The following is a 15,619-nucleotide window of genomic DNA, read 5'->3' as shown; positions in this document are numbered from 1 at the left end:
AATAGAAACTCATTTCTTGTATGCTTTGTAGCTTCAGCGCAATGTAGACGAAGACATAAAGACAATGACAATACAACGTGCATTGCATTGTCCCGACCTTGATGTCTTGCACTCATGTTACTGCTGAAGCTAATAATGCCGTACAAGTCACACCAACTTGCCCAACAATGTGTACTACCCCTTCTGCTTTCCTTGGCTTTATTTGTTGACTTTGTATGGTTGCTATGCAAGAACAACAATTGCTGTGCAAAAACATTATGACAAAGAATTTAATTTATTAGAGGCATACGAATATCAAATTTTCCATTTCGAAGCAAATTCGAATATAAAACCAAGTGCAAATAGAATTGAATATTTTTCTGATACAAATACTATTGGTGTTGCAAAAATGCAATCTTTTTTTCCCAACCATAGGTACAACCACAAAGAAAGCAAGTTTATTGCACATTAAATGACTGGAAAATTATGCTTCGTGGTCAACAAAATTCTCTAGTACAACACTTTTCCTTGACAGTATAACAACTGCAGTTATTCAATGTCATCATGAAGGAGGATAGCTGTATAGTGCCACTGCTAAGATAAGGCGTCGTGTAGTAGGTAAACTTAGAAGCAGGCAACTGGCCAAGCCTCTAACGCTAACTCATGGCATCAAGGCTGCCCAAGTCGAGTCCCTCGCTATGCAATAAGCCTGAAGACTCAAGGGCACTGAGGGGCTCAATTTCATTCCCATTATTCTTTGCACCAACAGCTACTAAGAAAATGTTAAACCTTACACACGTTCAATACGACAAAATATGTAAAAAAAAGAATTATATTACCCAGAAACACTATAAAAAATAGATTAGGGATATACACAAATACTGAACAGGCAAATACACTGTGGACTGCACTTTGCACAATACTCAATTTATAGGGTGACAAATATGCTGAAGAAATAAAGCACAACTCTTCATACATCGTACAAAAAAGAAAATTCCATAAAATTCTTAATTTTTGATTCATAAGGTGAACACCAATGTCTGTAGGAATGAGGAGGGAGGGGGGGGGGGGGTAGTCATTTAGTGATGGCAATCACAGACTAATGTGTAGTACTATTAATGCAACATGACAACATACTGGTTCAGGAGCCTCGGCACCGTGCCCATTATTTTCTTCTTCCTCGGCCACTTCTTTGATGCTCAAGTTCCTGTCAACATTGAGGAAGGCCCTGACGTCTTGGCTGAAAGATATGGCAAGCAGCCAACAAGAGATCCTTGAGTATCCAGACACCATGGCCCCCATTACAGGTCGCGATAACAAAACGCTGAGCAATCGTAGCTACACACACCAGTCATTCTTCTCAAATAAACACTGCAGCTAAAACACAGATTTATACTGCATGTGACCGCACTGCTAATCTTTTCTATATCTCCATTGGGTGCCAATTATACCCGTTCATAGAAAATTTAGTTTCACCACATTTTGTGCATATTCAGAATAATGAAAAGCATAACTGCAGCAGAACAGATTAAAAATTTTCAAATTTTCAACAAGTTTTGTCAAGTTCATGGGAGAACTTTCTACAGGAGCATCAGAAATAGTACTTAGGAAAAAAAACCATCCAGCCACCACTTGAAAAATATGCCTGATGTACAACTTTGTCAGGAACAATGAAAGAAGTAAACCTGCTACATGGCGACGTACTGGCACCGACAGCAAATATTCAGACATCTACCATCAAACTCCTTTTACTGAAACACCTTGGACATATTTATATTTGCAGCAAAGGTCGAATGAGAAGTGCCTCAGGACATTTGAGAGCATTGTAATTGCTGGCATCCGGATACGTTGTCATGTGGCATTTTTAAAATTTCGCAGCCTTTGTTTGTTCGTCGGAAAAAAGGACAACAGAATACCTAAGCAGCTTTAAACACAGTTATCACTCATTTCTTGACATCCTTCACAACTTTTGCAATGATGCCTTATCGAGTGGGCGAGTTATTTAGACACCAAGTTACTTGTGGAAATTGAGGAAAACACTTATGACTAGCCTGATTTTGCTGTGAATGCGCGAAGTACTAACGTTAAACGGAAACATAGAAACAGGAATACACTAGTACTCGTATCTCCCTGTTTCTATGTTTCCATTTAATGTTTGCACTTCACACAAAAATGATGCAGCACTTACTATCCCAGTCAGTTACACTGCTAAGCATGAACAATGCCCATCAACATACAGTGATCGCCATTTGCGTAACGCCCTCTGTGATTCTTTAATCCTTGGTGATATTCAGTTGGCACAGTCGGATGTGTAAAGGCATCATCCGCAATCAATTTTTCTCTTCAAAGCACAACTGAAAAAGTGGCATTTCCTGAACCTTTCTCACTTCTTAACTCACTTCTGCATCAGCTTCTCATCCGTGACGAGCTTCTGGATAAACTCGTCCAGTCCTTGCCGCCTGCTCCGGATGAAGTCGGGGCTGAAGTTGTTCCCAAAAAGCTTCTTGCCAGGAAGCTTAAGATGGCAGCCTGGGAACTGCTTCTTGATCTAAAAAGAATTTTGTACCATCAGCACAAATTGAAGTGCACTGTGTAAGTGCGACACGTAATCACTCTGTAGCCGTTTTCTAAGCATGCGGTATAGACCCAAGTGTACATTTTGGAGTCTAAATTAAGCCACTGTTACAATTGCCAGGAAACGTAATAACACATGCGAGTAGTTCCGGAAATGTTTGTTTTGATTTTATGCTGATAGTACATAGTTGCTAGAACAATTCCTCTCAATTCCTCTACTTTCAACGTAGTCTGCAGCAAGTCAGAATAAAATATTTCAATATTGACACCTCTGTTCGAAGTCCTTCATATTTCGTGACAGAAGGGGGGTACTGACACTACAACAAGGTCAACACAAAGAATGTCATATTTTCCGAAAAGCAACAAACACAAGTGCTAATGCTGCACCTTCTTTCTCAACTGTAAACTTGTTTTTCTTGCCGAGACAACGCGGTCACAATTTTCAAGCCGAGCAATAGGAACACTCACACAAACTCTGTCAACCACCATCATGATTCAATGTTGAACAGAAAGGCATAGTGTGACCCCCCTCCCTCCAACCCAAAATCTAGCACCCTATTGTAAAAGAATAACAGAGTAAGCTACCTGTTGCTGGCAATAGCCAGCTGGCCTTTACTGTCTTGCAGCGTGTTGTACAGTATAATCAAATGTTAAATGAAGCACCCGTTCGGCATTCGGATACCGATTACAGCTGAATTATGGCACAAAGACATGCAGGCTTTTTTTGTGTGTGAAAGCATCTCATCCAAATGTATCCTATCAGCCTTTTTCTTTTCTCTCTCGATGAGGTAGGAGCGTTTCAGTTATATTAGACACACTATCAGCTAGGTGTTCCATTCAAGAGTTGACTGTACTGTACATGTCATGTAGGACGTGCACATTTCAAGCTACCCCCATGAAGTGCGTTTTTACCTCTTTCTGTAAAGCTTCTACTTAAGTCTCCAATATAACTGAATTCTCAGTGTTTATGAGCTATCATGATATGAACAACACATCACAAGCATAGCAGCAGCAGCTGTACAATGTGCCGACTTACAATGTCCAGAAGCTTGCTGAAGTCATTGTACCTCCTCAGCACAAACCACGAATGCCCGTCAACGGTCACGACGACTTTGTACACCTGAAAAGTTGCACGTGATGCAGGGTCACAAATACGCTTCGAGCCAAGCTCGAATCAACAGTATTAAATAATACAAAAATGTTAGGTTTCACAATAGTCATGTTTACACGGATACGGTAGAAGCACATTGTATTAATTTATCGTATCGCCATATACTCATACTGCCACCATTTAAAACCATGAATACGCTCAGCAAACTAGCATATTAAATTGAGGCAAATAAAACTGTCATTGGTGCAAGTTCTGGAAGACATTCGTTACACATGGTACGGCTATCGAACATTGAACATGTAGGCAAAAGCCTCCTGTCTATTACAGCATTAGTGAGACTTGCTACTTAAGTGAACAAAATGTCATATTTGGACATTAGCGCTCTCACTTCCGATGAACCTGCTTTTGCTGTCGCGTTGTGAAATGTACCCAAAAATCCCCTCAGGGTGATGGCTACATTCCTCATCTTCTCCTTCATTTGTCCGCGTGGGCAAATTTACACAATGTTTACTTTGTGGTAACATACCATACTGTATCAGAATAATAACATTTCCTAGCATGTCAGCAGCGGTTGCAATGTCCAGTGGTAAGCGAGCGCGGGCCATCTCAGCTATTGTCTCAGAGAGGAGTTGGCTACGTTAATGACGTGAATCAAGTAACTCATCGATGTTAATGTCATTTATTAATGACGATGACACAGTTTCAACGTGCATAATGTACTCACGAGTGAAAATAAATCCCGTGCACGCTGCTTCAAAAGCCGCCATTTTTGTTTTTAATGTCTCACAGTGCAGCAGCGGCGGCCACTGGTTGGGTGGCCGGTTGTCATTCTGCAGCGAATGCTTTCTCATAATTCCAGATACGATGCACTTGTTTACATGTGCCGCTGAAATGCACATTCTCCATCTCAATCTACCCCCGTTTGGCGCAGTAGATGCGCAGTTTGGCGCAGTCAAGCCATTCCAAAACAGTTTTGAACAAGCCGTAACCGCACGAAGTCATTCATTAAAATGTTCTTGACTGTTTTACACAAGATGGTATAAAACATTTTAGGTGAAGTCAGTCGAAATTTCTCTGTATAAAGAAGAAGTGATAGTGTTAAAAATGTGGTGATGAAGCTAACAATGCCTAAGGTGGCATCCTGCAAAGTGCTTTGAAACCGGGCACTTGATTTAGTATTGAAAAGATGCTGTAATGATGACTATCACCACATCCCTGTAATGACAGCATAATGGGCAGCAGCAACACACTCGCACTAGCAAGATAAGGCCAGAAGAAACCATGCATGTCAAACCGATTAACATAAAGCCAAGTTGCAGCCTTGTCGCTAGTAAGCAAGAAAATTATGCCATATGCAAAAATTTGGAGATGTACAGTCAAACCTCAGTATAAGGAAGTCACATGCAATGCAATAATACCTTCCTTGTATCCGATATTCGTTATAAACTTATAGTTATGATTTTGCATCGGTCATAAGTATTTTGAAGTTACTTTGCTATATCCAATAATTCTTCATATTGAGGTTCAACAGAAAGCCTATCACCACACCATTTCTGTAAACAGGTCATAGAGATATAATTTATCAACTCTGATCTGACCTATCACTGCACTTTCACGCTGATTAGTATGTTATAGGTGGCAAGCCAACTGCCACTGTAACCTACAAGAGCCTTGATCATATCCAGGTAACCTCTAAGCACGAAAAAAAAAAAAAAAATAGAGATGGATATGGGCAAACTTTAGTTGTCGTCGAGAGTGGTAAAGCAAACAGAACAGATGCAAATTAAAATATGTGGACAGAAACACATAAAATTGAGGCAAATAAAATTGTCACTTGGTGCAAGTTCTGGAAGACATTCGTTAGACATGTTACGGCTATCGTACATTGAACATGTAGGCAAAAGCCTCCTGTCTATTGCATCATTAGTGAGACTTGCTACTTGAGTGAACAAAATGTCGCACTTCCCAAATAAACGGAGAGAGCTGATCTAGTTGGTTACATGTAACACGGTGCAGATCTACCATCACTGCACTGAAACAAGGCAGAGGGAGACATACGTTGGATAAACACCGAAGGCACAGTTCATGTCGTCTGCTAGCCGTGACTACAGACAGGAGCACTACTGTTACCATCGTCTGCCAACCATAGTTGCTGACGAACGCACACGTCACGTGCGGTTTGCATGAATTGTTTGGATTATTGCAGTATGAGCAGCAGAGTGTAAATCCCCCCACCCTCTGGCAATAGTTTTGCCGACGTTCTGTTGAATGTTTGTTTTGGTATTCTGCCACGGCGGCATCACGTGATTTGTGTACACAAGCAGCACCAGCACAGTGCAATATTCCTGCAGAATCAAGTGGCCGTGTGCTTCACAAATGGTAAAAGTGCAGACAAAGCAGGTTGCACTTTCGTTGGCATGCACAAAAGCATGCTTCAAGCAAGACATCAGCAAAATTATTGAAGTACAGTGGCGACTCTTGCAAGCTTTCTGTGAACACGACACACATACCTGTCTGCTACCAAGGCTTGCAAACGGCACGAACTGTACATTCAGGTGTGCGCTCCACCTTTTGTGTTTCACTTGACAATGAGTACAAGCTGAAAGAACCTGTAGGTGTCCAGGATGCTTGCAATCAGAGTTTACTATGTCAGTGTTGATAGTTTGCAAACAAAACAGCGTTAAGTGCAGATTCGTGGCATACCGTAAACTTCTTGTTCTTCTCCTGTATCTCTGAATTGATAACTGAAGCAGTTGTGTGTGGAGGCGGCGTGGAACCATTGTGATGAACACGAAGCAGCTTTGGCTCTGCGAGCGCGTCCGACATTCTGTATCCTGCAACCAGATTTTTTCATTTCTTCCGTTACCTTAAAGCAACTTAACACTGCCAACTTATGCGAAAATCAACGCTTTGGCAAAATGACATCACAAAACAGCGTCCCAAGGCCAAAAGGAGAGATTCACTTTACAATGTACTAATAAATCAAACTGAATGCTTAGTTGTTAAAGCAAGTAAATGACACAGCACAAAACTAATCAAGAATAGTATACTTTATGCAGAAACAGCATGCAGTTAAGCAATGATGACAGACTACAAAAGGCCACTGGGTAATACATCACAAATGGCATGTTTATTAGCCAACAAGTTCATCATAGAAAAAGCATGCACTAAAGAAAATCCCTTCCTGCTGCCGTTAATAAATTTTCTTATAGTATTCCAAAAGCATCTGTCTTCACAAGGGATACTCCATTAGAAATTCCTCAACAAAACAAACAATAGCTGGGGCTCAGCAGGAAATAAACAGGTATATCTTATCACACACAGTATAGAACAAAATATTGCCTCACTCTCTCTTTGCCCGTCGTGGGATGCCTTCGATAAACTATAGAACAGATTTGATTAACTCAAGATCGCAGTTCAGCAAATAGAAAATCTAAATGAATAAGCCAGGTCGGCGATGCATTATTTTGAATAACCTAGGCAGACCGATTGCACTGTAATACAGTCAAAACACAAACCCCTGCAGGAATGGCTTCTACCTGCATTAATGTGCTCTTAAACAAGCTTCAAGAGTGAGTGATGGGGTTCGATTCAGCAACAATCTGGTAATGAGTATTGACCCGTAAGAAAGGGAGAGACACAAATTGCAGACCGCTGCAAACACGTCGGCACGTCCCACAAAAGGCGAAGCAGTGGTGTTTCGCCTTCCACAAACTTCACAGTATGTGAGCAGACGTCACGTTTCTCATGTTTGTGCACAGGTCATCCATTCAGCGGCCTGTCACTTACTCCTGCCCGTCACTTCAACGAAACCACTTGTCGAGGTCCAGAAACGACCCATCACAGCTGTCTGGGGGAAGATCACCAACATAACTGGGGCTAGCCCGCGCCAGGCCGGGCACGCGAGCCCGAGACTCCTATTGCGGCTGTAAAGCCATAAAATCTCCCAACAGGCCACTGGGCCTGCTTCCGTCATTACTGCGTCCGCGAGATTTCGCCGGACCACCGCAAGGAGAAGTTACCACCTACCGTGACAATTAGGCGTCGTCTGGGAGTCACGATCCTCGTTAAGTCCCCTTTGAGAGAGAGGGACGTAGCTGGGACTCCGCCGTCACCGCACCGCGACGGTTGTGGTCCCCTCCGAGCCGCTCATGATGCCACCCCGAAGCGGTCGGGATTTCTGCGACGTAGGCTCGCTCGCCCGATAAGGTGGCCGCAGCTCGTGCTCGCGCTGATAAGGCCGCACGGCCCCCCTTGCCAAGGACAGAGAGGCTGTGCCGACGATCGAGGTCCTTCTCTCACGAGCACGACGTCCGATGCTGCTGCAATACGCAAGAGCGCGGCGCGCGCACAGTCAATTCACAGCGTACTACAGAGGGCGAGCTGGCGGCTTTCGCAAGTCAACGTCCCGCAAAAACCGCATATCGTAAGCCGCGCAGCTGTCAAGGTGATGCGGACCTGTGTCTGCGCGCAATCGCGTCTGCGACCGAACGCGGGAGTGACTGACCCCCCCCCCCCCCCCCCCCTACCCCTTCCAATGATTGATCTCTGCTTGCTCTCCACGCGACAGTAACGCGCGTGTGGTTTTGACGAGAGCAGCAGTACTTTGCTAGACGGGCACGGCGTCTTAAAACGCTGTGTCATTGTCCATCTGCGGTGCGGTCAGCGCGAGCGAACGGGGCATTCCTCGGCGTTGAGTAAGCTAGAGCGCGAAATGCACCTGCTGAGTAGTTTCATGGGCGCGGGGCGTGTTTGTTCATTCCTCGCATTTTTTTCGTGCGAGTGCGCGCATTTCGAAACCTCTGCAGAGCTCGCGCGCTCCTTCAGATTGCTACCCGACAGACGAAGGAACTCACCATTTTTTTTGCTCTCGGACGCAGCAAATAATTTCCTGTTCTTTGTTTCCCTTACGCGACCGATCCTGCTGGCGTGCCCGTGTGGTTGCCAAAGTTCCTTGGCGGGATCCCCTCGGCGGGCGCTCCACGGCCCGTCGCTGTGACGCCAACAGAAGCTTATTGTGTGCGCGTGCAATACGCCCCCCTCCGAAATCAAGTATCGCACAGAAAAACGGCGCAGTGGCACGTGCGAAAACAAAACAAACGAAGAAAACAAAGAGAAACAAAGCACAGGCCGGTACGGCGCTCCCACCTAGCGGCAAACTGGGGCGATTAAAAGAAGAGGAAGTTTTTCAACAAAATATTTATGCATAAAACATAAATTATCGGTTAAGTCTGTTTCTTTTTTTATATATAAAAAATTATTTTTATCAACGCGCACTTACGTTGGTTGGTTTCAGTTTCGGTTTCTTTATTTGTACCAGTTCCTAGCTCGTATCCGTTAGTTGCGACAAAATCTTCATTCACCCAGTTTTATTCTGCTCAATTAACTTTCACTTTAAATATTCTCTGCCACTATGGCTACTGTACTGATGGTACTATTGCATTCCGGGAACCTTCATGTGCCTTCACTGTCGACGGCACAGTTACAGTAGAGCACCCTAGTTACAGTGAACTAGAAGAGCCCTCTAGCCACCGTACCTCACTGTCGACGGCACAGTGTAGCAACGCTACGCTACGGCGCTCAAAAATGGGCGCGACGAGCTGCGCAGGCGCCCAGGCGGCGCTGCGGAAACGCCGGTCAACAGAGTGCTCCACGCGGTGGTTTCGGGTAGTTTCGGGTAGTACAAACTGCGAAGCCCTGCTGGTGAATGCAAAGCGCCGCGGTTTATCTGCGCGTCTGAGCTTCGCTGCGGCGGTAATTTCGGAGAATTTCGGCCATGGGGGGGGGGGGGGGGGGGGGTCTTTTTAGCATGCTTTCCGTCGCTAAGGAAGCAAAGCGCTGTGGCGAATGCGTTTGCTGTGCACGAGAAGTCGCGGTCTCAGTTTTTCTGCTCGACCGCTTACAGACTATGTACCGCTCAAGTCACGCGATGTCCGATTGTTGCAATATGCGTCTGTGCGCTTAATGCGCATCGACTCAGGAGCGTGGTCTCCGATTAATGAAGTATTCAACTAATTATACTAATATGCGAATTGATAAGCTGCTGGCGTTAGCACCGTGGCTGAGTTTGACCAGTTATGGTACGTGTTGGCGCTGAGACTGCCGGCCATATACATGCTTATGCCGCAGAAGCACATTTGAAGACCTGGTCATCGGTAACTATACCGCGATTGAGTGTCTGCAGTCTTAGCCCTCACGCGCAGTAAATTTGTTTACAGAGAAAGAACGATGGGCAGCAGCAATAGCGTTGTTTGTTGTCATTCATTTATTTACAGCGACATATATTGTGGCAACGGATGTTTAAACGCAGCTTTTTGTGTACAGTCCGGCCCCTAACTTCATGCTGTAACTGACTGTCTCTACCACGTCAGTGGATAGAATTGGTTTCGCTCAATTGTCCTATCAGCAACGTGTTCAAGAAACAGTTTCAACCACTCTATAAGCCTTCGCACGTGGGCCACTTCACCATCAGAAATTCCTCTAAGTCCTGTAAATTCCTGTGCGTTCCAAGTGTATTATACATTGCTGGTGGTGTAAATTTTCGACAACCGCGTAATCGTGAGCGCGCTGTCTTTTTAAACGTTTAAAATGTTATGCACTGGGTTATAGTAATGTTAGCTATGTGTTTGGCTGTATGGTTGAGCTCTACGTCACCAGGTGGCTTCAACGTGCGGGCCGCTCACGTTTGCGTCAACGTTCAAACATACTTAGTATCTGGGCGCCGCCATGTTTGATCACGCGTTGACGCGTCCATTGCTTGCCTCAGCTGCCTCCTTGTTTACAATGGACGGGCATGACGCCTGGTGCGTCTCAGCAAACCTCTGTATTGGCGGATATCGCGGACGATGACTGGGTGAACGACACGGAGCTTTGGTCACAGCTTCAGAGGACATGTAAGTGCCTTCTGAGCTCATTACGCTTGTCCAAATGGCGCGAGCGTGCGTATACGGTGCTTGTACTAAAAGCGGCGCTAGAAATGTATTGCACGCTGTCCGAACCTTGAAGTGGCTTGCAATGTTGCCGACTCAGTGTGCTCACTATATATCTGACTCAGGCCCGTAGCCAGGAGGGGGGGGGGGAGGCTAGGGCCCGCCCCCCCCCCCCCCCCCAATATTTTGGCATTTCCGTGCCCATGTACGACGGGCGCTGAGTACATCGGCCGAACGGGCCGCCGCGTAAGCGACCCGGAGCATCACAAAAGAGCAGAGGACGCCGCACCCGACAGTCGGCGCCCGATAAACAGAGAGGGGCGGCTGCGCTTTGCCGCCACTGAGACCCCCCCCTCTTCAGCCACAACTCGACGCACTGCCCGCTTCGCGCTGTCTTGTCATGCTGGCCCTGCGCCCGGGATACACGGGCCGGCGTTGCACGGACCAAGCAAAAGGTGCGACAGGAGGCGCCAGTCTTCAACTCGCCGTTCACAGCAGCTTTGAGTCGCTACAGCCGGCAGTAGAATTCTAGATGGCGGACATGGAACCCGAAAATCTCAAAGTGAACAAAGGAGAGTGGGAGAAACGATGGAACCCAGCCTTCAGGACGCAAACACCAGGAGAGAAGTCGACGGACACACGCTGGGAGATATGGAAGCAGAAGTAGCAAGCAACACCTCCAGAAGAGCTGCCAAAGTAATGCGACTGAGGCCCTCAAGCAGTGCAACACCAGCCTGTTTCCAAATATCAAAGGGGGGGGGGGGGGGGTACCTAGTGAACTGTCCATTTCGGCTGTCGCGATTGGCTCCAGGTGCACGAGCGAGAAGGAGCCAGCCAGTGTCCTTCTCGCTCGTGCAGCTGGAGCCCGAATCCACGACAGCCGAAATGGGCAGTCCAAGGTTCCGACTCTTAAAGAATACCGCTTCAGCACTCTGCTCAAAATACTTGCCACACTTCCTGTCACCACAGCGGCAGCTGAGAGAAGCTTTTCGACGCTGAAGCGCCTCAAAACCTACCTTCGCAACAGCTCTGTTGAGGAACGATTGAATGGGTTGGCTCTGATGTCGCTCCGTTGACGTGAGTAACGTAACCGCAACGTTTACGAAGAAGGCACGGAGACATGCGTTTTAGGTTTCCGAACTTAAGGAGCCAGTGCGCACTTTGAAGCAAACGGACGCACCGCGCCGCGGACCAGGGGACCTGACGAGATCACTGCCGACCGTTCCACGCCAGACGCCGGGTGAAGCTCTTCTTGAGTGCGCCTCAATAAAACGAATATTTCCACTCTTCGTCTTTTTATTTTTGGCTCTGAGTAACGCTGTTTTATTTGTATTAATGAAATCTATTAGACGAATCGTCCGTATAAAAACATTATACTATTAGGATACATTCATCTGAAAACTAAAAGTATATAAAACTATTAATAAAAAGTATTTAAAAAGTCACATAATGTACATACTGCGATTTTTACCGAAAATAATTACTGAAAAATAGGTGCTTTCCTCAAATATAGTCAAGACCTTCAGCAAGTGCCTCCCCCCCCCCCCCCCCCCCCCGGGAAAAAATTCCTGGCTACGGGCCTGATCTGATTATTTATTTTCTGCCTAGAATCACTCGCGAGGGCTTGGAAGATAGATGTTCCGTATTTGTAATAGCTTATAGCAAAGATGTATTATCGAAAGTCACTCGCTTATTCTGCGGACCACCACGAAACATTCAGCTTCGAACATTCGTGTGATGTCGGCGTAGTCGCCGTCACCCATGCTTCGGCCATTGATTGAAGTGTGCGCCCATTCTCATATTCGCGATACGTTGGCGATAGAGTGGGCGTAGGTTTCTGTGTGAGCTGGGCTGGATGCGTGTGATAACGTGCGAGAAACTTACTATGTCAGGAAGCGGCACTATACTCCCTTGGCCACCGTGTAACGAGAGGTACTCACTCTTGTCGACGTTCTGGGGTTGAAGCCCTTCCTTTGGAAGTTAACGATATAACGCTGGCGGATGGGTGATTTTTTTTATAATCGGGGAAAGGGCATGTATCGCGAAGTGCCAGCAACGCAGGCAGTCGTTAAGTAGCAGCAGTCCGAGAACTGACTCACACAGATTCATTCCATTTCTTAGTACGCCAGTCACTATTTTTGCAGCCGACTATACAGCACACGTATTCCCTCTATATACCGCTCAACATTTGGCGCATGAATAGAGCACAGTGCGTTAGCGAACGCCCAGTTGGACTTCCGACAGCTCATCGCACAGAAGCAGGGCAGAAGTTGTAATTCTCTGAGGCAACGTTTCGCTGAGGCAACGTGCGGTGCGCCGCCGACAACGCCATCTCGTTCGTCCGGGGTAAACTGCTCCGCCAAAAGGGTCAATAAACGTTGATTTTGCGCCTCCGCCCATCCGTCGAAAACGCCCAGCTCGCCTGCGTTTACCGGCATACATGGACACGCTCGGCAATGCAACAGAACGCTCACAACGCAACTGCACGCTTGGATAGCTCTCGCTGCTTGGGGTAGATCACTGCACGGACCTGATTTTTCGGCCCGAGCCCGGCCCGGGCCCGCTTTACGAGGCCCGAGCCGGGCCCGGGCGTACATGACCGAGACCAGCTCGGACCCGTGTTACTGGGCCCGGGCGTTCATTATTATAAGCTTAGCTAGGGCCTGCGTGTGCATGACCAGGCCCGGCCTGTAAGATAAAAAAAATTCTTTTTTTACTTACAGATTGTACCGTATCTGTCAGCCTCACCTTCTCAAGGTTTAATCAGCTGCAGTATATAAGCAATAAAAGGCGGAAATCATTGTTTCTCCCACGGGAACATCAGTAATCCGGCCCATTGCCTTTGCTACTATTTTTTCGCTGGTGCGCATGCACTTACCTTGATTTGTACGATATTGTTCTATGATGTCATTTAGCATGCAAATATACAGGGTGTTTTATTTTAGCTGAACCAAATTTTTAAAGATTGCCTGTGCCAGATAGCACAATTATAATCATTGATCTAAACTACGTACTCGATGAGGCGGCCATTACTTCCACGAGAAATGAAAATGCCTAATTGAATAATTAACATAATTACGCTAATTAACTTTCTAATTAAGTATTTTACGGCACATCTTTCAATCTACGAATTATAGCCGCCGAGTTCGCAAGGCGTATCCACTTGGAACGAATTCTCAGGAGTATACCAGTTTCGAGATAATAATTTTCAATGTGTCCGACGAAATGCATGGGCGTTCCAATTAACCCCCCACCACAAAAAGTCAACCCCCCCCCCCCCCCCCCTCCCGCCAGAGATCCTGGGTGCGCTACTGCGTGTTACACTACGGGGCGGCTTGCTTTCTGTACTACCATAGTCCTACCATAGTTTCTGACTACCATAGTCGTACTACTCAGCCAACATCGTTGTCCGCCACCAGGCCGCGCCACAGTGCATTCAAAACTAGTCACTAGAAAAAAAAAATTGTTTTCTAGTGACTCTATTCCAAACTCCAGCCGTCAGCCCCATACAAATGTGACTCATCAGTGCGACAGTGTGTGCTCGAGGGTCGTACCCGCAACCTCGTGTTTGACAGAGAAGCATAGCCACTTAACCACCAGTGTGCCACCGCGGCGGATCCTGTTCCAAGTGATACAAGATGCACAATAAATAAGCGGGGGAGAAAACGACAGCTTTCCTGTGCTTCTCATGTCGATATATGATCTAGCATGGTGTACATATATACAAACTGCGTTTCCATATGAAAATTTCGTTGCTATATGACGTACCCCACGCGTTGTCCTAGCTATTCTCGTGACTATTTTCGTTCTCTTTGGGTGCTACGTAATCATGCTACCAGTTATGCCTGACTATGCAGCAGGTCTGTCAACATCTACTAACGAAGCGCGACGCATTCAGTGGCGTCGTAACCGAGTTGAGAGGGCAAGAGGGCGCACTTCCCTCCCCCTTTGCCCAACACACGCACTTCCCTGTCACTTTCGATCGACACCCCTGGGGAAACTTCGCCAACACCTTCTCATTGTGTTCGGTCTCATTATAGTCAATCAGAGTGCGCAATCTGTGCTCTTCCTAAACGCATAATTGGTGCCACCACCTTTCTTTTATTCACTTCCTCTTTTTTTTTTTTTTTTTTTTTGCCTGGTTCTCATTCTACACGTGCATTGGCGCGCGGGACAGGCCGAAATACGCGCACGCCCTGACGACGCGTGTTTATGGAGGTGCCTCTCTCACGTGATCATGCGCGCATAATTAGTCGGCGACGTGGTGCGCGCACACTTCCGCCACATATACGGCAATCCGGATGCCTGATCATCGGGCCGTGCACGTCATGGTCTCGTTGACGAAGCAACGTGCGCACGTGCTCGCGATTGTAACAGCTCATTTGCGTGACCGTGGTATATGAGCTGTATTTTTCGCCAAGCTCAATCCCCATGGCAAACACAGTAGCCTCGGTGCAAGCATCACCAGTCTCCGCAAGCTTCTGTGGAAACGTTTGAAGAGTTCCACAAGCTGCTACATCGAGGGCCCGGAAAGCTCTGAAGCAGCAGTGAATGGAACGGCTCAACGTACACGCTACTGCGTCGCACATCGGCCACGTGGATTCCATCTCCAGTACAGTAACTCTGCTCAGCAAGAGGTTGCGACGCCATCTTTCAATGGCTTCTAAGCATCGTCGGAGTGGGATGCAAGACCGGAGACGTCGGTGCCAAATGTGTCGTCCTTACTGAACTCGTTACATTATAGCTGTGTAAGGGTGTAAGGTGTCCTGGATCGGGACACTGGCATCGACCCGCTTTGCGTGACTGACCTCACCGAAACGAAACTTTTAGAGGTTTTCGCTGCGCGACTGTTCTTCGCGGGCGCTCTTTTCTGCAGTTCAATGTGAGAAAACAACGTGCAGAGTGACGGAGAAGCAATTCGCCACCGACGCGAAGGACTTTGAGAAATCACCGCGCGATCGTTCCCTCGAACGTCGTACGCGGAAGTTCGGCTTTATTGACCGGCGAGTCTGCAATAACGTGAAAG

General features: G+C 46.7%; 1 protein-coding gene across 5 annotated transcripts in view; it reads right to left on the bottom strand.

Annotated features, from left to right (window-relative positions):
- LOC119466069 (serine/threonine-protein kinase Sgk2) overlaps positions 1-15,619 on the bottom strand; it is a 64,958-nt gene that overhangs the window by 16,901 nt on the left and 32,438 nt on the right. For 2 of the 5 annotated variants that reach the window (XM_049657782.1, XM_049657783.1), the window contains exons 2-6: positions 7,694-7,986; positions 6,368-6,498; positions 3,590-3,673; positions 2,379-2,527; positions 1,117-1,219 (exon numbers count right to left, since the gene is read on the bottom strand). In XM_049657782.1, the coding sequence (XP_049513739.1) occupies positions 1,117-1,219; positions 2,379-2,527; positions 3,590-3,673; positions 6,368-6,490 (459 nt within the window). In that variant the 5' untranslated portion in view covers positions 6,491-6,498; positions 7,694-7,986. Of the gene's footprint in view, positions 1-1,116; positions 1,220-2,378; positions 2,528-3,589; positions 3,674-6,367; positions 6,499-7,693; positions 7,987-8,516; positions 8,996-15,619 lie in introns of those variants that run through there. The other 3 variants (XM_049657781.1, XM_037726558.2, XM_049657780.1) reach the window with 3 other exon arrangements.

Source organism: Dermacentor silvarum, chromosome 10 (assembly GCF_013339745.2).
Source record: "Dermacentor silvarum isolate Dsil-2018 chromosome 10, BIME_Dsil_1.4, whole genome shotgun sequence".
Taxonomy (NCBI): Eukaryota; Metazoa; Arthropoda; class Arachnida; order Ixodida; family Ixodidae; genus Dermacentor; species Dermacentor silvarum.
Note: the sequence above shows the minus strand (reverse complement) of the source record. Positions and strands in the feature narration are given on the sequence as shown.